At 42.8% G+C, this 22515-nt stretch overlaps 1 protein-coding gene across 2 annotated transcripts in view; it reads left to right on the top strand.

Moving 5' to 3' along the window:
- Positions 1-22515, top strand: part of gabbr1b (gamma-aminobutyric acid (GABA) B receptor, 1b) — a 160415-nt gene that overhangs the window by 87236 nt on the left and 50664 nt on the right. For both annotated transcript variants that reach the window (XM_068710790.1, XM_068710789.1), the window contains exons 7-11: positions 1448-1608; positions 14659-14793; positions 17817-17987; positions 18752-18853; positions 20869-20934. In XM_068710790.1, coding sequence (XP_068566891.1) covers positions 1448-1608; positions 14659-14793; positions 17817-17987; positions 18752-18853; positions 20869-20934 — 635 coding nt within the window. The remainder of the gene's footprint in view (positions 1-1447; positions 1609-14658; positions 14794-17816; positions 17988-18751; positions 18854-20868; positions 20935-22515) is intronic.

Here is a 22515-nt window from a genome sequence, read left to right as displayed (position 1 = left end):
ATGATTGAATTGAAATGAATGAGTTTCAGTGGACAATTCTTGCTCCCACAACGGCCTTAATGAGGCTTTTCCACGCTTGCAAAAACACAATTGGTACAAGAGAATTGTAATTGTGGACATGACAGAACAACCGAGTCATGCACGAGCTAAACTCATAGGAAGGGAAGTGGACCAGCTGAAACCAAAAGTCCACAAGGAGAAGTTACTTTGATTCGTAGCCTAATTACCATTTGTCCGTGAAGGCTGGCGGTGTGGTGGATCATGGAGGGACGGGGGGACGGGGGAGAGGGGGGCTTGTTGTCGGAGGAGCCGGAAAAGGAAAGCTAAATGAGCGGGGCTGTGTTAAGGGATTGCAAATTCAAAGTGGTTTGTGAAACGGAGAGACGGCACATCACCCCCCCCCCCCCCCCCCCCCCCCCCTCTCTCTCTCTCACTCACACACTCTCTCACCCGCTGCTGCTGCTGCAGTCAGCCTCCTCTAACGCACAGACCTGCGCGCTGATAACGGCTCCCGTCGTCCTTCTTTTCTCCGGAGGGTCTCACCGCATTCCAGCAACACGGTGGCGACTTTTTCCATCGTGAGATCGACCTTGCTTCAAAATTGACCGCGCTCCCATTAGACGTCAACGGATTACTGAAAGCGGACATTCCCGGTGCTTTGTGGTGTTCCCCACACGGCACGTTATGCGCGTTGTAGGGAGCCTTTCGGCAGGAGCGCCGTGAGTATGTAGGCGGGTTGATGAGGACGGGCAGATACACGTCGGCAGGATCCGGATTCAATAAAGCTCCTGCTGTTTCCTCATGAGCTCCGCGTAGATGTTTCCATAAAGAGGAGTCATAACGACCTATTATCCCTCAGGCCGATTATCACGCGGCTTCTGAGTTTACTTTTAGCCACTTGGAAGGCGGAAAGTGTTTTGAGTCTGCATGGTTTCATCCCGGATCTCGCTTTGATATTCAAGTTCAGTTACCAAACAGCAGCCTGCTCTCATGTGACTGAGCTGACTCTGATCACTGGTTCGGTGTGGCATGGCAGAGACCATTTATCATCGCTCCATAATCACCTCCACGGTGGTATTCTAGTTGCAGAACAGCAGATGGGTCAGATCGTTTTATATGAATCACATTCATTTGTCGGCTGTGAGATTCTGTCTTTGTAACAAAAAAAAGCAGTCAAATTAAACTTAATGTAAATTAGTATTCCCATCTCTGAGGACAATCAACTTGTGCCGCTCATGGGAGTTCCTTCCTCCTGACCCACCTACGCTAAACCCTGCAGACTCCAAGTTGACCAGTACAGGAGGAATAGAGTGACTTAGCTGACTGAGCCTTCAGCTTCCAGCAGCTATGGCTCGGCTCTGCCAAAGCCTCCTCCGCGGGGCCGTACTCCGCTATCCTCTGACCCTTACCCTCACTGTCCTCCTCTCCTGCTCCTGCCCGGCTCTAGGCAAGAAGAAGCTCTACATCGGAGCCCTCTTCCCCATGAGCGGAGGCTGGCCTGGCGGACAAGCCTGCCTCCCCGCCGCTCAGATGGCTCTGAACCTGGTGAACAAGAGGACCGACATACTGCCGGACTACGAGCTGGAGCTGATACACTATGACAGTATGGTGAGTAACTAACCAACTATGGGCTACTACACAGTCTGTTCTACCCACAGTATAGACTCCCTTCTTCCATCTTGGACTACGTTGTAATATTAGTTGATTAGAATCCGAATCATTAGCATCATTTAAGTGTTATTTTATGTAGGGATCTAAAAATGAGAAGACTAATGCTTGATAGAGAAGTTAAAAGCCCAATCTTTGGGTTGCCAGGTTGTGAAAACTCCCTCTTACTTGTTACAGCATTTGACCACTATGATTTCTGGGCTGCAGACGATCTGGACCCACAAGTGATTAACACACAGCTGCAGACTTGATGATTAAAAACGTTCATTTAGAACGACAGACTTGAAGGTTAATTAGAAAGTGTGAGACCCACGAGCATTTATTCATGGATTACCAACATTTGAACAAGAATACGGGATAACTGCAAGTAAAGGATAAACATCCGCCAACTGGAATTTTCACAACCAAGCAACCCAGCATGTTTATGTGTTAATGACTTTAAACTGATCAAAGAAAGAGAGTGACTTATTAACAATTGATACAACAGTCAGTTCCATAAACGGGCACACACGTGAGGTTGTCATTTGTGAGGATAAAGCCTAGATCTCCCAATGTACTGATCATATTCATATCTTCATATCAGCCCTCAGTAGGTAGAGCGAGTTGTCCTTTAAACACAAGGTTGGCGGTTTGACCCCCTGCTGCTCCTGTCTGCATGCCAAAGTGTCTTTGAGCATGACACTGAACCCAAGTTGCCCCCGATGGGCGGGCTTTGCATCGGTGTATGAAAGTGTGTGTGAATGAAAGGCAAATTTAAAACTATTTGTCGGCTAAGGTTAAACGACGCGATGTAAATGCAGTCCACCCATCTTTGGAGTTCTCACAGCAGACTGTTCCACTGTGGCTGTTTTATTCATATCTCCACACTGTGAGTACTTTTTTTCCACATCATGTAAGGCCATCATTAGGATAATTGGCAGTCCTCTGCGTGTTGTATGTTTTAAACTGCAGCATTCAGCTTTTAAAATGGGTCGCAGCCCCGGAGAAATGTTCTTCAGTCCTGTATAGTGGCTTAACCACTGTGCGTGTGTTTGTTTAAGAACAGCAGCTACAGTCTGCTCACATTCAAACTGCACTACACTCTCTGCTAATGGCTTCCAGTCTGCTCACCCAAGAAACGTTCCTGCTCGTCTATTTCTGTTGGCTTTCACTCCACCTGAACTCGAAACATTAAGAAACGCAACATCTTTAATTCAAAATCTGTGCAGGGAAATGGACCAGGGAACGCAGTGGTAGAGGAAACACAATAAGAATCAGAAAGTCAAACAGAAGAGTAGAGAAATGAAAATGTGAAGGTGAAGGTCAGGATGATGGATAAGCACAAAGTGAACACATATTTAAGTAGCTGAAGCTTTTCTTTGGCTTCAATCCGACTGGACTCTGATGTAAAAATGATAAAACAAAGTGTTTTCATTTCACAGTTTTGTAGTGTCTTCTAACATGAGTATCAAATGTAAATCAAATGATCACTAGCTGATTTTTCACACATTAAACAAGTTAATCCAAATCCAGATAGCCAAAAGTCTGGCTTTAAGAGTTTGATTTTCATTGCAAGTTATTTCAAAGTAATTAGAGTTGTAACTAAATTATAAATGGCTGCATACATTAGTTGGGAAACTGAACTTTGTAAAAAGATTTTTTTTTTTTTTACAAAGGCTTCCTCAGGTCCCTCTCACCAATTACAAAAGAGGCAACATGGATTAGTCCGCCCTCTGCTCTAGAAGCAGCTATGAGCCAAGAGAAATCTGAAACATGTTCTACTGCTATTTACTACTTACGTTCCCAGTAAGATAGCGTGACATGTTTGGTACCAACAGATTTATTGCAATCTCAAGATACGTATGACACCACTTCTGAACGCACTAATGCTAATGCCAGTCAGATGATCCACCACGCTTTTCAGAGGGTTAAAAGTAGGCAAAGTCACCCAAGAACTGATGGGAGCATTACTATTTAGATCATGGTGATCAATGAGGCAGGCAGAGTGTGATTAAACTGGTTAGCAATAGGCCTGTAGTAGGCTTAGCTTTAATCCTTGGTCAACTCAAACAAGACAATTTCATTATGAATGTCAATATGGTATACCATAAGCCACTCCCAGAGACAGTATGTCATACCTGGATTCACAGGGTCTGTGGCTCTCTCCCCCCCCTCCCCCTCTGTCTCTCTCTCTCTCTCTCTCTCTCTCTCTCTCTTTCTTTCTTTCCCTCTCTCTCTCTCTCCCTCTCTCTCTCTATCTCTCTCCCCCCCTCTCTCTCTCTTTCTCTCCCTCTCTCTCTCTCTCTCCCTCTCTCTCTCTATCTCTCTCCCCCCCTCTCTCTCTCTTTCTCTCCCTCTCTCTCTCTCTCTCTTTCTCTCCCTCTCTCTCTCTCTCCCTCTCTCTCTCTAGCTCTCTCTCTCTTTCTCTCCCTCTCTCTCTCTCTCCCTCTCTCTCTCGCTCTATCTCTCTCTCTCTCTCTCTCTCTCTATCTCGCTCTCTCTCTCTATCTCTCTCTCTCTCTATCTCTACCCCCCCCCCCCCCTCTCTCTCTCTCGCTCGTTGGGGGGCAAGGCCACAGATGTTTATTTTTACTTCCTGATTTTCACTGGGAAAAAGGCAGAGACCTGCTGTTTGACCGAGCACTGCACATAAAGACCATAATCAGTTAATAGTATATATAAGTGCCCTTATATATAATTTTGTACTTGTACAGTCTTCCGACCACTCAAAGCTTTAACACTACATGTCATCATTCATCCATTCATTCACTGATGACAGGGCTACCATGCAAGGTACCACCTGCTCATCAGGACTATCTAACCATTCACACAACATTCACACACTGCAGGCACAGCTACAGGAGACATTTTGGGTTAAGTGGAGCCGGGGATCGAACCTCTGATTGAAGGACGACCCGCTCTACCACTGAGCCACAGTCGATACATGTTATTAGACAAATTATTAACTAGTGAAATATTGATCTTTTGGAGTCATAATGTTGACATGGAACCTGCAGTAGCAGTTGCTACGATTGTTAAGAATTATTCTAAGAGCTGCTATTTCTGTAAGTCCACTGGATGTAGCTTTTCATGGATGTAGCTAGGAAGCCAGCTAGCTATGCAGAAGATGACGGCCCAGTCTGCAACTTTGTGACTGGAAGAATGTTTTGGAGAAAACAGCCACCAATGAGCACAAGACCAGACCTACAGTGTATGAGTCACTGAACTAATGGTCTGTGTGTGAGACGTAGGCTCTGCAGAAGCCTGGCGATCGCTTCTTTGACAACTTGAGCTTTCAAAGCAAAGAGGGGCAGCTGTCACGAGCTGAATCTAACCAACAGGGACAGGATGGACATCCATACATGCTGCCTTCCGAGTCAAATCAAATCAAATGATCATGCAGCGTTTGTGACATGACTCAGAGTTAGGGTTGATTACATGTTTTGTTTCTTTGAAAGCCACCAACATATCAGGGATTAAAGGATGTGTTTGTGCAACATCATTTTCTTTGACTGTTCAGTATGTTTGTTACTCCTCTCCTGCAATTTGGTAAATACATGTTTAAGCTTTATTAACAGGTTGTAACTCCCCATGTAACACAACTTGTATCTGTTTAAGCTTGGAAGCCCTGGGTCTCTATTTCTAAACGTGAGAGGGAGCTATATGGAAGCTTTCATCTTCTGTATCAATGTGTACAGAGATGGTTATAGCATTCATTTTTAATTGGTATGTGGTTTTACATTTTCTTTTTTGAAGTCTTTCACTGCCGGATCATAATTTCTCCCAATTTTCGCTCTCATTCTCTCATTTCTCTTTTTCTCACCTGAGCCTCTCCACACACTTCATACCAACACACACACACAACACACAACACACACACACACACACACACACACACACACACACACACACACACACACACACACACACACACAAGCTGCTCTATGGATCCCCACTTCAATGGGTGGGTAGGTGGGGTGGGGTGGGGGGGGGGGGGGGGGGTTGGCAAGACAACAGTAACTAAGACAACTACAGTTCAAACAAACACATATTTGGCTCCCAGAAAAAGGCAAGATCATGCACCTAGTATCATTGCACAAACAGGAGCAGATGGCTAGATGATTTACGCTCTTCTGTGTGAGAACGCCATATTGAGAGCAGTTAGCCAAATCTAAGAAGTGCTGGCCGGAGCACTCATCGATCACAGCCCTCTACACCACTCCACCACTCTGCCAGGCCAGCTGCACATCACACTGAGCATGCTTTGACCGATCTCCTGCTGATCACAGTCCAGAACCGCAAGCTGCGATGCCCAAGAAGCCAAAAAAACGAAACTAAAACAACAACAAAAATGGCCTTATCACCTAGTAAGCAGAGCATTTCTTATTAAGCTTTCTTCTGAGATCTGGTGAAACGATGATGTGATGTCCCGCAGCGCTGAAAGTTGAAGGCAGGTCCCAAGGTTCCGAGTGGAAGGGGGGGAAGGGGGGGGGGCTACAGTATCTCATTTGAATGTGTTGCTGATTTCCCCTGAGTGCCAGGGTTAATCATTGAGTCAACTGTAAAGAATGCAGCTCCTGATTACGGTGGGCCTGCTTTACAAACCAGTCTATTTGATTCAGGACTGAAGTGGGCAGCTTTCTCCTGACTCGGTGTCATTAGGTGAGGAGAGTTAATCCAGCACATGCCTCAGCAGCCTCCTTTAACTCCAAACAAATGGATTTAACCCTCACAGAAAGGATGTAGAGCTAGTTGCTAGGAAACAGCTTGGGTCCATGTTTACAACCGGTCTGCTATTGATGTTGGCAAACACTACTAAGCTAATTTTAAATGTTTATGGTTTAACTGCCATGACCCCCTGACAGAGTTGTTCCAATCATGTAGAAATACAGTGAGCCATTAAATGTATTATCTTCCTATGTTTTAAAACATTGTCCCACAAAGGAAATGTTGAGTTTACACTCAAAGCAGACTGTTGAATATGAAAATATTCTATAGTCAAACTGCAAAGGCCGTATTTTAAGGGCTTCGTTATTTTGAATGTTACTGTAATTATGATTGAATCTTCATTCAAAAGGCACACGGTGCAATTTAAGAAGTGATGGTGTATCTGCTCTCTGTTCAGTAACATCATGTGAGAAAACCATTTATAATCATTCAGTAGATTGTATGTTATCCCATATAATGATAAGCATCAACATCATTTAAAATGAAAATTAAATTCTCTTCACTCTACATTCCCCCATGTAGTCATTGATTTTATCCATCACTGTAAAGAAAAGATTTAGACATTTTTCAGCTCTTTCCGTTGTGAACATGTGTTTGAACATTGTATGGATAAAACTGATTATTATTACATATCAGACAAGGAAGGATGAAGGAGAGCAACTCAGAAAACAAACTGCAATTTTCTTTTTACTGGATGTGTAAGAAAACAAACTCAGTCAGCACTTGTTAAGGAGATCTTAACCAGAGGAAGATGTGTCGACACATAAGTGGTCAGAATCCTTTTAAAATTAGGGCTAACCTACAGTTTACACTATAATGTAAATGAAGATGATCTTCTTCCACCAGCCTTCACACAAATTGTATCGCCCACCCACTCAGATATCGCACCAATCAGATTACAGTCCAGACATCCCCGGTGGTAACAAATATTAATGCCCCATGGAACACTTTTTTCTTGGTAATTACAATTTTGGCCACATAAGTAGTCAGATGTATATTGATTTTTTAGTAAAAATAATTTGAATTTAATCTTGGGGTTCACCAACCGAGCCATGCATGTATTGATCTTTGTGTATGTTTTGTTTGTGTGGGTCATCTGTTCAGCTGCAATCCCAGCTGGTACCCCAAATTTAAGGCATAAATTGGCATGCAGGAAGGCAATGTAGAAGCCGGAGAATGGCCAGTGGTGGGCGTTACCAGACAACAGACTGGTAAAACATCTCCAACATCTTGCTGCACACATTGAAGGATCGAAGTTTCCTGAAGAAAAAGAGTCGACTCATCCCCTTCTTGTACACTAGCAGTGATGTTGGCCTTCCAGTTCAGTCTGTTGTCGATGGAGACACCCAGGTACTTGTACTCCTTCACCATGTCCACGTCCTCTCCCAGAACTCTCAGCGGTTGTGGAGCCGTCCTCTTCCTCCTGAAGTCGACCACCATATCTCTGGTCTTGGCCACGTTCAGAAATAGGTGATTTCTACCGGCCCACTCCACAAAGTCATCCACCACTGCCCTGTACTCTTCCTCCCGTCCAACCCTTATACACCCGACAACTGCAGAGTCATCAGAGAACTTCTGCAGATGGCATGACACCGAGTTGTACTGGAAGTCAGTGGTGTACAAGGTGAACAGGAAGGGAGACAGAACAGTTCCCTGTTGAGCTCCAGTACCATTGACCACTGTATCAGACAGCACATGGCCCAGTCGGACAAACTGTGGTCTGTCTGTCAGGTAGTCAGTGGTCCAGGAGACGGTGGACATGTCTACCTCCACCACCCACAGCTTCTCACTCAGCAGCAGTGGTTGGATGGTGTTGAATGCACTGGATAAATCAAAGAAAGTTATTCTCACAGAGCCACCGGTTCCGTCCAGGTGCGACTAAGCTCTTTGCAACAGGTAGATGATGGCGTCGTCCACTCCCACATGGGGCTGGTATGCAAATTGCAGAGGGTCCAGTGAGAATTTCACCTGCAGTAGAAGGTGGGCCAAGACCAGCCTCTCTAGCACCTTCATCACATGAGATGTGAGGGCAACCGGTTGAGGCTAGATGGAGTCATCTTCTTAGGAACAGGAACCAGGCACAACGTCTTCCACAGCACCAGGACTTCTTCCTACTTCAGGCTCAGGTTGAAGAGGTGTTGCAGGATATCAGACAGCTAGATGGCGCAGGTCTTCAGGACGCTGGGGCTGATGCCATCAGGTCCTAGAGGAGAGAAATGCGGGCTGTGAACTAAACCTGTTGAAGAAACAGTTTAGCTCATTGGCCCTCTCCAAGGACACCCCTGGTTGTCTCCCTCCAACCTTGAAGACGGTTATCTGCTTCATCCTGGACCACACCTCTCTCACGTTGTTCTGCTGGAGTTTGGCCTCCAGCTTCCTCCTGTAGGAGTCCTTGCACTTCCTGAGTTTCTCCTTTAAGTCGCGCTGTACCCTCCTGTGCTTGTCCCTGTCCCCAATTCAATTAAATTTATTTTTGTACAGCCCAAAATCACAAATCACAAATTTGCCTCAGAGGGCTTTACAATCTGTACACATGCAACATCCTCTGTCCCAGGACCCTCACATTGGAACAGAAAAAACTCCCCCAAAAAACCCTTTAACGAAAGGGAAAAAAGGAAGAAATCTTAGGAAGAGCAAGAGCGCAGCTCTCTAGTTGGGTAATATGGTACTACAAGCTCCTTAAGATATGATGGTGCCTGACCAATTAGGGCTTTGTAGGTGAGGAGAAGGATTTAAAATTCTATTCTAGACTGTACAGGGAGCCAGTGCAGAGAAGCTAATACAGGAGTAATATGATCTCTTTTCTTAGTTTTTGTTAGTTCACGAGCTGCAGCATTCTGGATCAACTGGAGAGATTTAAGAGACCTATTAGAGCAGCCTGATAATAAGGAATTGCAGTAATCTAATCTAGAGGTAACAAATGCATGAACTAAAAATGAATGACAGGATGTGCCTGATTTTTTAAATGTTACGTAAAAAAGGCAGTCCTTGAAGTTTGTTTTATCTGGGAGTTAAAGGACAAATCCTGATCAAAGATAACTCAGAGATTCTTTACAGTGCTGCGAGATGCCAGCGCAATGTCATCTAGAGAGACTATTTCATTAGATAACTGATTTAAGAAGTGTTCTGGGCCTAGTAGAATAACTTCAGTTTTGTCTGAGTTTAATATCAGGAAGTTGCAGGTCATCCAGGTTTTTATATTCTTAAGACATGCTTGAAGTTTAGTGAGCTGGATGGTTTCATCTGTCTTCATTGATAGATTTAATTGAGTGTCATCTGCATAACAATGAAAGTTTATAGAGTGTTTTCTGATAATATTGCCTAAAGGAAGCATATAAGGTAACTAAAATTGGTCCAAGCACAGAATCTTGTGGAACTCCCTCAGCAAATAATACAGAAGTTCAATGTCCTGGCTACAGAAATGTTCCTTCACACACACATGGTCGGGATTGCACCACCTCTCATTCACATACATTGCAATCCCACCACCTTTCTTCTTACCGCTCTGTACAACGTCTCTGTCCACCCGAACAGTCCTGAAGCCGGGTAAGGCTGCACTGTGGTCCGGGAAATATGAGTGCAGCCATGTTTCAGTGAAACACATGATGCTGCACTCGCGGTACTCACTCTGGGTCTTTACCAGCGCGCCAAGCTTCTTCGTCTTATTGGCCAAAGATCTCACGTTCCCCATTAAAATTGCCGGTACCGAAGGTTTATACTTCCTCCTCTTCGTCTTCAGCTTAGCGCCAGCTCTGCAACCCTGACGTCTTCTCCGCAGTTCATCTGGGATTTCAGGCCTCGCGCTGGAGCAGCTGCAGTAAATAAAATGAATAAGTTACTGTACGGAGCCCTTCATCCCAGGGCTGTGCATGGGTTTTGTATCTATGGCAAGAATATCTTGGGAACATATCGCCCCTCTTACCGCCGCTGTATGATAGACTAACATCGTCTCTTTTCTTTTTATTATCTATTTGCCATACTATCCATTTGTTTGACATTGTTTTTCACCGTGAGCACTCATACTTTTTATGAGTTTGTCACCACTCAATTTCACAGCCGCAGAGAGAGAAGGAGGATATAAAAAGAGTGGAGGGACCTTTACTTAGCAATTAGCAGTTATGAAACAAAAACTGTCGTTTTCTTGTTTCTGCCACTTTGGAACTATACAAACTATAAAACGTACACAGACAGGGCAGCTCTTTTTCTTGGTCCTCTCATGTTGGACTGAGGACAGACTGGACGCTACAGTGACTCAGTGGTATTACAAGACGGACCGGACAGAGGCTAGCTGGTTAGCATGCTTATTTCAGTAGATGTCACTGCAGCACAATACGAATACTTAACGTCAACACTGTAACCTCTTCTCATTTTGTTGATAATGTGAGTTGATTTCTCAACGTTCTAAAGTTCTGGCCAGATCTTACACGTTGCACATTTAAGTTTTTATTTGAGTACAGCATCTTTCAAATTACTCTGATGGGGTTATTTTTTTGCTAAAAATGAAAAAATACAGCTGAAAATTGGTGCAGTCTACGTGACATGTGTCTATTTTGATTCAAACACTTGTAAATCAGGATTTATTTTCATTTTACACAGTGGGTTTTCAAGGACCTGCAGACACTTTTTAGGGGATTTGAATCTACTGGACTAACTGATGGGATTTTTTGGTAATACACTAGGAAAGCAATAAATTGTAATATCTGTTAAATACATATAGTGTGTGTATACGTCAGTGGCGGGCCGTGCATTTTATACCTGGGCCTTCAGTGCTGTCCTACTACAGGTGAACCTCCTAATACCCTCACTATGACGCCACAGCTACAGGTTATTATTTGTTTCTAGGGGTGTAACAACGGGCTTTGTGACCTCTGAACCCGGAACAAAAAAAACCAAAACAGAACACAGCTGAGGCACCGCACGTGTGTTCTGGGAGGCTACGCTAAACTAGCTTAGCAGGAAAACAACAGCAGCACACAAGCTACGAACTCTCCCTGCAGCGTTTAGCTGTTCCCTACTGATTCAAACAGGGCTAAAGCAATCACCACACAATCCCCATTTCTCCAGACCATAATTCTTGCTTTCTAAAAGAAAACAGCCCAAAAAGCTTAAATTGTCCAGACAATAACTTCACGCATGATGGTATGCTTTGTAATTAACGGACAATGCATGTAGTCAAAATCAATATAATTAACACAATGACAACAACAAACTCACAATAACCAGTCACATATATTCATATGATGACAAATCAATCCAGCAGACCTGCAGCGGAACACGCATTCTGCTACACACTCGAGGGCATGGGCCATTCAGATATTAGATGTAAAAAAAACAAACGCAGTTCACTTACCAAATGCCAAGACATTCAGTGCAAATAAAGCGCATTCTTAGCCGTAAAATGTGCAACGCTTCCCTGACGCTGTCAGCCAGAAATACCGTTCGTTCTAGAAGGCTCTGGCACGTCAAAGAATACGCCCAACATCATCAATCAAACTAAAGATCTGATTGGTTGAAGACTATGACAATCAACAATATAGTCCCCATTTACTTAAATTGCAAATGCATTCACTTGTGAGTCTGAAGGCCTCGGGCCTCTCTTCTTACCTAGAGGTGAAATCTGATTGGATAAAAGCTCTACTTAAAACAAGAAGGAAGCAGAGCAACAGAGGACAGTAGCTGTGCAATGAGAAAATAAGCTAATGGGAAAAATATTTTTAGAAATGATAATAAATGTAGTGTATTTATGAAAAGTATTAAACTATAAAATAGCTATAACTTTGTGATTCTGTTTAGGCCAGCAGAGAAGGCTTTGCTGGCCCAGACGGCCCACCACTGGTGTGTGTACTGTTGAAAGTGGAGGGAAACTAAACACGGTATGAACACCTATAACACACCGCTCACTAAAACAAGTTCAGAATTCATTATGAAATACACTGCTCTTTGTACATCATGCTTCATACAACCATACTCAACCTGAGTCCTGAGACAGCATGTCTCTGCGTAACGCCGGGGAAAACATTTACCCACCAATCAAGCCTCATTATATTGATCGACACAACTGTGTTCCTCGCTTTCCATTTACAGCCTATCGTCAATTAAGAATCAATAAGCTATTGAACTGATGAAGGTGACGGTGTGGTGGCCATGAATCATTTCATGATCATGTTTGGAAGATTGAATGTTATGTCATCATGGCTTTAACATTTGTCATTGTGTCATATTACTCCACACAGACCACTTTCAAAGCAGCAAGTACAAAATTGAAAAGTGTTGACTTTCTTGAAAGTTTTCCCTGATTTTGTATAACAAAGCAATGTTTATGCAAATATATGTGCGATCAGATGTTACATTAGAATAGGGTTGACGTTCCTCAACCTCACGCACATTTTGTCACTTCATTCATGATGCAGATACACCATGCGTCAAAGATGATACAAATATATGTCAAGCATGGATTCAAACATAAATTTGTCATCTCCAAATGAAACACTTTTTTGTTACATGCTACTTCATGTAGTTTTTGTGTGTGACATCGCTGCAGTGACCATATACGTGCTGTCAGGCGCACAGAGCGCAATGGAGACGCCACTGTGCTCCACACTCTCTTTCTTCTCCAGTCTCCTCACCACCACAGATAGTCTCATTGATAGCGGTCAGTTTCATTCAGAGACGGTGGGCTTCAACAAGCAATTCTGCTCCTCAGTCCCTCTGTGCGTGTGCGATAGGAGAGAATGCAAACGTTATATGAGAAATATTGGTCAGGACAATTCCGTCCTCCCAAAATATTGGTAACATAAACACCCTTGGTGTGCTGTTGGCGTGGGGCTCCTCTCTTGGCTCACTTTCTGATTCCACTACTGCTGATTACCCACTACTGGTGTTCACACACCTGCCGTGAGTTCCTTACCCAGTGTCAGTTAGCTTTTTGTGCCTAGTAATTGAGTCTGCTATGATAGCATATGAAGCTTAAGCAGAAGTTCAGTCAGGAAAACTCTCTTTACACTCCTTTTTATTCATAATCTCTCTCTCCCTGTGATTACTCTATCAGCTGATTGTGGGTGTTCACTTTACATTAACCAGATTCTGCACAGTTTCCTTAAGCCAATCACATTGTTGCTGTCAAACTTTAAAAAAGATTCTCATTCCTGCTGCTGTCAGTTGTCATTTCAGCACAATCGGATGTGAGCCTCCTCCACCCCAGTAACCTCCAGTCAGCATCACAGTCACGCTCCTCATCATCATCATTGGATTGCAGCAACTCCCTTCATCACCACCACCACCAGTCCCTGAACTCCAGGGGGATTAGGCCTTATCTGACCTCAGCATCACTACCCCTCTATTATCCTACTTCAGGATGTAGTCCAATCGCCAAAGACTTTGCACTATTCCATTTTTATGCATGTGTAATCAATTATCGTTAAATTCTCATGAAGTCTCTCCTGATTGAAATATAGTAAATCTGTTGAAGGAAGCCCCATTTAGCTTGTATAAAGCCCTCTATGAGCAAGGTTCCATCGCAGCCCATTCATTTCGAGTCTTTTCAGCAAAACTTAGGCTTGTTTATGACTATCCTATATAAAGTCAGTCAGTCCTCTGGGGACACTGACAATGGCTGGTCCTCTGGAGGCGGGGCAGACTTGACAGCTTGACAGCTCTCATCAACACATTTGCTGATATATGATGTTTCTGTTGATGTATATTCCTCCAGATTGATGTCATTCTCCTGAATGTTGGCGTCCCTGAACATGTGCCAGTCTGTACATCCAAAACAGTCCTGTAGAGCTGCTGTAGCTTCATCTGTCTCTAACTGTTTTTTTCTGATGGTTTAGCCTGTTAATCAGCTGGGCGTATGTAGACAGCAGGAGCTGGGAAATATTATTTGATTGTCCAAAGTGGGGTGGGTGAGGGCTTTGTAGCTGCCAGGAATAGTTGTGTGAACATGGTCCAGTGTATTTTTCCCTCTGATGGAGATATGGACATATTGGTGGAATTCATGTAAAAATCAATCTAAGGTTTATAAGACTTTATATCCTTATCGGATTAATTTCTTGAACAGTATATTTCTCTGTGTTCTTTCTTTTCCTATTATAATTTTAGAACTTGCTTTAGCTACAAGTAACTGTATTTACTGTCATAAAAATGCCTTTTCATTGTGAAACCTGTGGTCATCCTGCATATTCCACATACCTGTGTTATTCATCTGATGACACTTTTGTAGGATGTTGGGCACAGTGTGTTTCTTATGCTGACTTTCCTGCTGTCTGTGTCTCTGTGTGTCCAAAGTGTGATCCAGGTGAGGCCACCAAGCTGCTGTATGACCTTCTGTACACGGAGCCCATTAAAATTGTGCTGATGCCAGGCTGCAGCTCTGTGTCCACCCTGGTGGCGGAAGCTTCTCGCATGTGGAACCTCATCGTGGTAAGGACTTTCACCTTTCTGTCTGTGAGTCTTCTATGAAGTTTTGTTGACTCTACTGTAAACTGCCCGTAGGTGTCAATGTGAGCCTAAAAGGTTGCTTGTCTCTATGCGTCAGCCCTGGGACAGACCTGGGACAGACCTGGGACAGTCCTTGAACACGGCACACCTTTTGACATGTAACACATCAAATGTGGAGGATGGCGCTCGTGGCTGTGCTCTCCAAGTCAGGCCTTACCTATCGCTCTACTTGTTGTTGTCTCTACTTTTTCTATCTGTGCAGCATGTTAGGGCGAGGTTATTGTAGCTAGGTGAGCTTGGCGACAACAGAGCTGCATCGTCATGGTGGAGTACACCCATACTTTGATGTTGTTACTTTTCAATGAAAATAACAACATCATTATTAAGTATGCAGATGACATGGCCATCGTTCGCCTGATCAAGGGTGGGGATGAATCAGTATACAGGGAACAAGTTGACAAATTCATCGCCTATTGGGGAGGTAATTTACCTTGTTCTCAACATAGACAAAACAAGGAAATTAATTCTGGACTTCAGGAAGAGAGCCCACCCTCCGCAGCCTCTCACCATCAAGAAGACAGAGATGGAGCAGGCTGATAGTTTTAAGTTGCTTGGCCCCTACCAGACTAACAACCTAAGCTGGGCAAAAACACTGCGGAAACAGTGTGATACCCCGATAATTTGAACACACTCATCAGTTTTGAAATTGGGAACCACCACCCCTGCCACTCCACAGATACTGTCCCCAACCTCCAAACAACACAGAAGAAGTGTGCCAGCTGAGACAGCCCAACAATCTCCAGAGCCTTCAGCATCATCTACTCTTGGCGCCTTGCCACTGAGGAGCTTTTTAACTACCTCAGCAACCTCTGCCAGGCATATGGATGAGTCTTCCCCCGAGTCTTCAAACTCTGCTTCCTTCACAGAGGACGTGTTGGTTCCTCTGTAAAAGTGCTCTTTCCACCGCTCAACAATATTCCCAGTCCGACCATGACTCATGGGTAGAGAGGGTCGTCCGGTAAACGCAAGGTTGGCGGTTCGATCCTTGGCTACAACGTGTCCCTGACTGCACCCAGTGGCAGCCCACTGCTCCCTTTATAGGGATGGGACAAATGCAGAGAACTCATCAACAGATGTTTGGACGATTTCAGAGTTGACGGTCATATCAAACAAAACACAGAAGTGATCCGATAAGGCAGCATCAAAGACCATGACATTGGAGATATTAAGACCTTTGGAGATAACCAGGTCCAGTATATAGCCTTTGTTGTGAGTAGGCTCTTTTACATGCTGAGACAGCCCAAAGTTTTCAAGAATAAAGGAACGCATTTCTATCAATTGGGTTATCAATGTTCAACGTCAGTTACAATAATGGAAATCAGTTCTGCAAATTCATCAAAAAATGTGGCTGAATATTTTGGCGGCTTATAGATATTTAAAAGAATAGTTCTAAGGATTTGTATTTACCTAATGATAATTGCTTGCACAAGAACACATCTGATTATAATGGCTCATCCACCTCTTCTTCCTGCTCTAACTACATCCAGAAAGTTAAAGTTAGGGGATGCTGACATGAACAGCTGCTGCCCTGTTAATGACGTTAAGACCCACATCTATTGTTTGCTGCATAACGACTAGATAGGGATGCAGCCTCTATCTATTGAAGACATCTATGATGTAGAATTCAACAGACAGATCAATTACACATCAGTGTGGCTGTCTGGAGGTCATGACATCTCTGAGTTAAGAGCAAAGTACAGCAGTAATGTCATTCTGCTCTTTGGGGAATGCTAGGAAAGTGCACTCACACTCAAAATGTTTCAGACTTATTCCTTCATTTTTTTATATGCACTGCTATTTTTATTTTAGAACGAGCTTCCCCTTCAGTTACTACAGTAAGACGTGACCCATCTTTCATTGTCATTGTCCACTTCATGCTGTACTAACTAAAACTGCAAAATTAATTAATTAATTACAAACAATTGTAATTAGCGCAACACATTTGATTCAGTATGATTTGGATACATACCAAACATTAAGATACTGTAAAGTGATTATGGCTCAATTATCATGTACTGTATTATTACCGGCTGTTTGCAGGGCCTCTAGCCTCCCACAGAAGTTTTCATTTAACCATGAATTAAGATTACGTTGGGTGATATTTAAGGCGGGTATGGAAAGTGTGGCAAAAAAGATTGTATGAATTGAGTAGTTGTTCTGAATAAATAATAGTGCAGCGGAACTATTCACTTTTGAATTATGTCACTGCACTTCCTGTTGTTTACATTATGCAAGTTCATTGTTTGATTGATTAAGAAAAGATAGATAAAATATAACACACATGGGACATTATTCCTCCCTAAGTAGACTGTATCGCTCTTTATAATACCTCATCTGACTTCCTTCTTAACTCCTTTCATAAGTACAGCCATGTAGAGATTCATAGAATGATGCGTAGGGCCGCTGACCAAACTGACGAATTTGATCATTTGGAACTGAGCAACGAAATCTAGAGCAAAATATACTTGTCAATGCCCTTTTTGTCCCCACTAAACACCAACTGTGACAATATGAAATATGCAATATTGTTGACAAAAAAAGGCAAGACTAAAATATAATTTGAAAAATGAAAACGTCACCGACGTTCCTTTACCTTCCGACTTCTTTTCCCTTCTCTCGATAACTTTCTCTCTGTCTCAAACAAACACACATCGCTGCGGTCGCGACATTCAGTCTGTCTCTGTCCTTCCTGTCTCTAAAACTAATCTACAAGTTAGAGGTTTGCATGTTGGTCGTGGTCATGTTGACCCCAGCATCATTAGTGAACCCAGTCATGCAGTCTTAACACTCAACTTGTGTTTTTCATCAAGACAAATGTCATGTTTGACTAAAATGAAAAATTGTTGGTTTTGGTTAGACTATTTGACAGATATTGGACACAGGACTGTAAGTTGAAGTCATCAGGAAGACACTGGCTCTAATGTTTCTGTCTCCCTGTGTCTCAGTTGTCGTACGGCTCCAGCTCGCCGGCTCTATCCAACCGCCAGCGTTTTCCCACCTTCTTTCGCACTCATCCGTCTGCCACGCTGCACAACCCCACTCGAGTGCAACTCTTCCAGAAGTGGAAATGGACCAAGATTGCCACCATTCAGCAAACAACAGAAGTCTTTACATCAGTGAGTTGTGTATTTATCTAAAATAGTTATGAGCACCGACGTTATATAAGAGTTTTAAACAACAAGACACCCCTTGTTGTCATTTAAAAGGTACTTTCATAATTTCAATTTCCAAAATGTCTTCCCAGCTGAGTGATTATATTTTATATTCATCTGTGAACGCTGTGAACGGCTAAACCCCTTCCCTTAACAGTGATTGCACATTCATAGCTTAGCAACAGTAACGAGGCACAGCAGGCCTGTCAAGCTTTGAATTTCTGCACATGTTGAAGTGGTGTGCATGGGGCCATAGTAAGAGCAATACTTGGCGTTTAAACATTTTAATAAGTTGTCTTCAATCCATATTGTACAGTCCAAAATCAAACAAATTTGCCTCAGAGGGCTTTATGTGTTTCAAAGTTTCAAAACATCATTGGTGTGCTTTGCTCCAGAACTTTCATATTTTTCTCATTTCTTATTTCTCTCCCCTCCCTTATTTCCCTCATCACCTATGACGTCTAACCTCCCTTGATTGGTTTCTCTCTGCCTCTCTCTTGTCACCTGCTGTTGTTGGTATCATCACCCACACACCCGCCATCATCTTTCTAAACCACCAACTCATCTTCCTCCCCACTGCTTTGCTCCTTCTTCAATTGCCGTTCTTCAAATTTCTTTTTGCAACCTACCATTCCATTATCCCTCTCACTCCTATTTTGGTTGCTGTCTCTCTCGCCCTGTCATCTTCTGCATTCTCATGATTGTGTGTGTCTCTCTGTGTTTGGCAGACTCTGGATGATCTGGAGGAGAGGGTGAAGGAGGCAGGGATTGAAATCAGCGTTCGTCAGAGCTTCCTCACCGACCCTGCTGTGGCTGTCAAAAACCTCAAGGTGCCAGATTTTCCCATACTTACATACCAGGCAGCTGAACAGCAATCAGTCAGGCCTTGTCTGGCCTGTTCACCACAGACAGCTCGTTGATACATGGCAACAATAGCCCAGAAAGTACAGAAGCAGGCTTATGCCCAGAATGTAGAGTCATCTCTGTAGCTCTGGCTCAAATTGTGGTAAAAAAAACTATGACAAATGCTGAAGCTAATATTGAATCACACAGAGAAACAGCACCATTCATGATCACTACAATATGTCCATCTCCAAAAAGATTCAGGGAGGGACAAGTTCTCTATTGAAATAGTCAGTGTTTTTTTTTCCATTATGGTTGTGGCATCTTATATGCGGCATCTTATATTGTTTTAAAAATCATTCGAACTCAAATGGATGGCGTAGTCTTGCCTCCTTGTGATCAATTATCAGTTAATAATCTGGCCCGATAATTAATATATTACATTGGGCAAGTGACTGGTGGCACACGGCAATTTGCCATGCTGGGAAGCCCCAACGTGAAAATATGAAAAACAGATAGTTTTGGTGGTCAGAATTGGCAGATACAACATTTATAAAGCACTTGATTTAGCTTTTACTCATCTTATTCCTAATAATAAATATATGAATAATCATAATAATAAAAATCTGAATACAGTTGAAAAGTAGCTGCTGCTGTGCATCTTCCAGCACCACAGAGGAGAGAGAGATGCTGTCGATTTCAAGTACACTTTATTGCTGATAGAAATGTGTAAAAAGATAATTTTATTAATCCATCTTCTTGTGTGGAACAAATACTACTTTGAGTACTACAGTTCATATTGTATATATCCTTTTCTTACTGCTTATTCGGGTCCGGGTCTTGGGGGCAGCAGGCTTAGAGAGCTATTCCAGATGTCCTTTTCCTAAGCAACATTTTCAAGGTCGTCCCGGGGTGTTCCCAGGCCAGACAAGTTAAATAATCTCTCCAGCGTGTTCTTTGCCCACCCTTGCTCTCTTACAAGTTGGACACGCCCGGTAAATCCTCTAAAGGGAGGCGTCCAGGAGGCATTCTGGTCAGATGCCCCAACCACCTCAGCTGGCCCCTTTTGATGCAAAGCTGCAGCGGCTCTAGTCCGAGCTCCCTCTATATATCTGAGCTCAGACTCCCTACAAGAAGCTCATTTCAGCCGCTAGTATCCGCGATCTCATTCTGAGATACTTCAACTCTCTCGCTTGGGGCAGTGACTCACTCCCAACCCGGAGGGGGCAATCTGCCATTCATACATTAGTTAAAGCTATTACAAGGAACTTTCATTTTTTTGTTGATTTTAGACACCAAAACATCTGTCCAGATACCATTCAGTGTTATCAGATATACAACAGCCATGTATTTTTCAGTTTATGGAATAGGAAGTTACCCCTTTACCGTCTGAATGCTTTCCCAAAAACATAATTGAGCAGAAATGATCAGCAGCTGTCTGAACATACAGTACTGGCCAAAGATTGTTATTCTGTTGCTTGGATTACATGCCTACATCTAACAGTGTTTACTGCATCTATGAAGCCCAAGACCAATACAGTATGTGGGGAGTGAGTGTGTTTTGCTGTCAGTTTAAGCTTGTTTTGGTTACATCTGCCCTCTGACAGTGAATGTTTCTGTTTGCTTAATAAATGTCAAACCCAATAATGAGTATATGTAAAAAAAAAAAAAAAAAAATCTGAACGTTTCTGATAAGAAATTCTTGAACGTCTAGCTTAGCCTTGTTCCCTTCCTTCCTCCTCTCCTTCCTCCACCACTGTCAGCTTGACTAGCTTCCTTCCTGGCACACATACACTTTACAATGACCTTGCGCAGCATGCCGGCCTAGTTTTGGTGAGCAAGATTAATTGGCCAGAAACCATGGTGGTAGCATGGATGTAACCCAGTGGAGAGGAAGTCTACTGCTGTGTGGGCTCCTGTGTTCCCTATCCACACTGCAGGGCCTTTAACTTGTGTTCTTTATCTCCACCCTGTGTGTGTCCTTTTCTTTTTCAATTCCAAGCGTCAAGATGCCAGGATAATTGTTGGCCTGTTCTATGAGACGGAGGCCAGGAAAGTCTTCTGTGAGGTAATGAGTTCTCTTGTTCAAATTCATTTGTGACAGACTTGCCTGACATGAATTTAAAGTATCAAAGACACGTAACAAAGTGCCTGAATGCAAGAGTCTTCTAAAACTAAGTTTATATTGGGTTTTAATTACTAAAGTTTTCTATCCCCTCACTTATTGTGAGTACATCCAGTAAGTATGACAGCAAATAGATCCAAAAAACAAGCGCCAATGAGAGCCATGCACGTGGATATAGATAAGTCGCACATGCAACTCAAGCATATTACTTTACCGAGCGCTTTCACGTCATTCACGGGCAGAATATCTCTAGCTGCTATAGTGCTTATCTTTTTTGATTGGTACTGCAGCTCTTAACAGATATGAGAATGAAATTATGTAAATTGTGGTTTGCTAGCTTAGTTAGCTGACATACCCAGAATGATCACTGTTATGTTTACTACAGAGAGAGTAATCTCGCTAACAATGGCTAACGTTATATCAGCCAGTGAAAAACGATTTATATATAAGTTAGCAATAGCTATTGCTCATTTTTTTAGCCAATTAGTTATTAAATAGTTGTATTCTGCTAGCATGACTCTTGATAGCCAGCTGCATGTTCTCATTAAAGGTAAAGATTCAGCTAAGACAGCAGGGACAGATGTACAGCTAGCTGTGCTAGTTAGCTAGCCATATTATGTTAGTAAAACACGATTTTCATATGAATGCACATTTAAATGAAGATGAACATTGACCTAATACACTTTGCTAAAGTTGCACAAATTGAGGTTATAAAGAAGAGTTATGACTTGATAGAAGCAGGTAGCTAGATGTAATCTTCTGTCCAAGACTGGACTGTGGTTATCATGTAGTTATCGGGGCTGCATGTTACATAGTGTTTTTTACAAGATATAAATGCCAGACAAAGAATGATAAAAACACCCTGTTTACCCAGACAAGCCTCATTTTCAATGAAAGATTAATTAATAACATTCTGAATGAAATACATTGTTTTTTTGGAGCTGATGATGGAAGTAGCTATTGAGTGACCCAATCCCACTTCCTTCTCATCTCCGTTAAGAGTTTCACAAGCGCAGTAGTGATCACACAAGGCGAGCTGTCGCCAATTTCTTTCCAGGGACAAAAAAAAGATTACCACTTGCTCGCGAGCAGGTGAAAGTTTTGCTAAATAGAGAGCAATGTTCGTGTTGTGTTTTTCCTCCTCACAGTTTATTATAATGCTCTCACGATCAGAAATGTTCTGCGTGTGAGTGATTTGAAAGAGCTCGCAAAAGTGATTTGCATTACGGCACTTTAGTTGCACACACAGCTCCTCTCCATCCACGTGCGTGGATTTAATTTGTGCACGCACATTTTTGACATTCATCGCCGCTATTCATTAGATTCCAGTAGATTCTCTATCCAGGCATTTATTTCCTTTTTTGTTGGTCTGTTTTGCTATCAATTTTCCATCACAAATTTGATGTAAACTTACCACTTGTTTAGATTTAGATTTAAAGTTTAGATTTTGTGTAGGTTTGTTATTGGTTTTATGCACCAATGGCCATATCATAATAAAATACATGTCTTGTCATCTTACTGCTC

This window comes from Cebidichthys violaceus, unplaced genomic scaffold (assembly GCF_023349555.1).
Source record: "Cebidichthys violaceus isolate CVI_PGR_0920_01 unplaced genomic scaffold, fCebVio1.0.p SCAF_16, whole genome shotgun sequence".
Classification (NCBI taxonomy): Eukaryota; Metazoa; Chordata; class Actinopteri; order Perciformes; family Stichaeidae; genus Cebidichthys; species Cebidichthys violaceus.
Note: the sequence above shows the minus strand (reverse complement) of the source record. Positions and strands in the feature narration are given on the sequence as shown.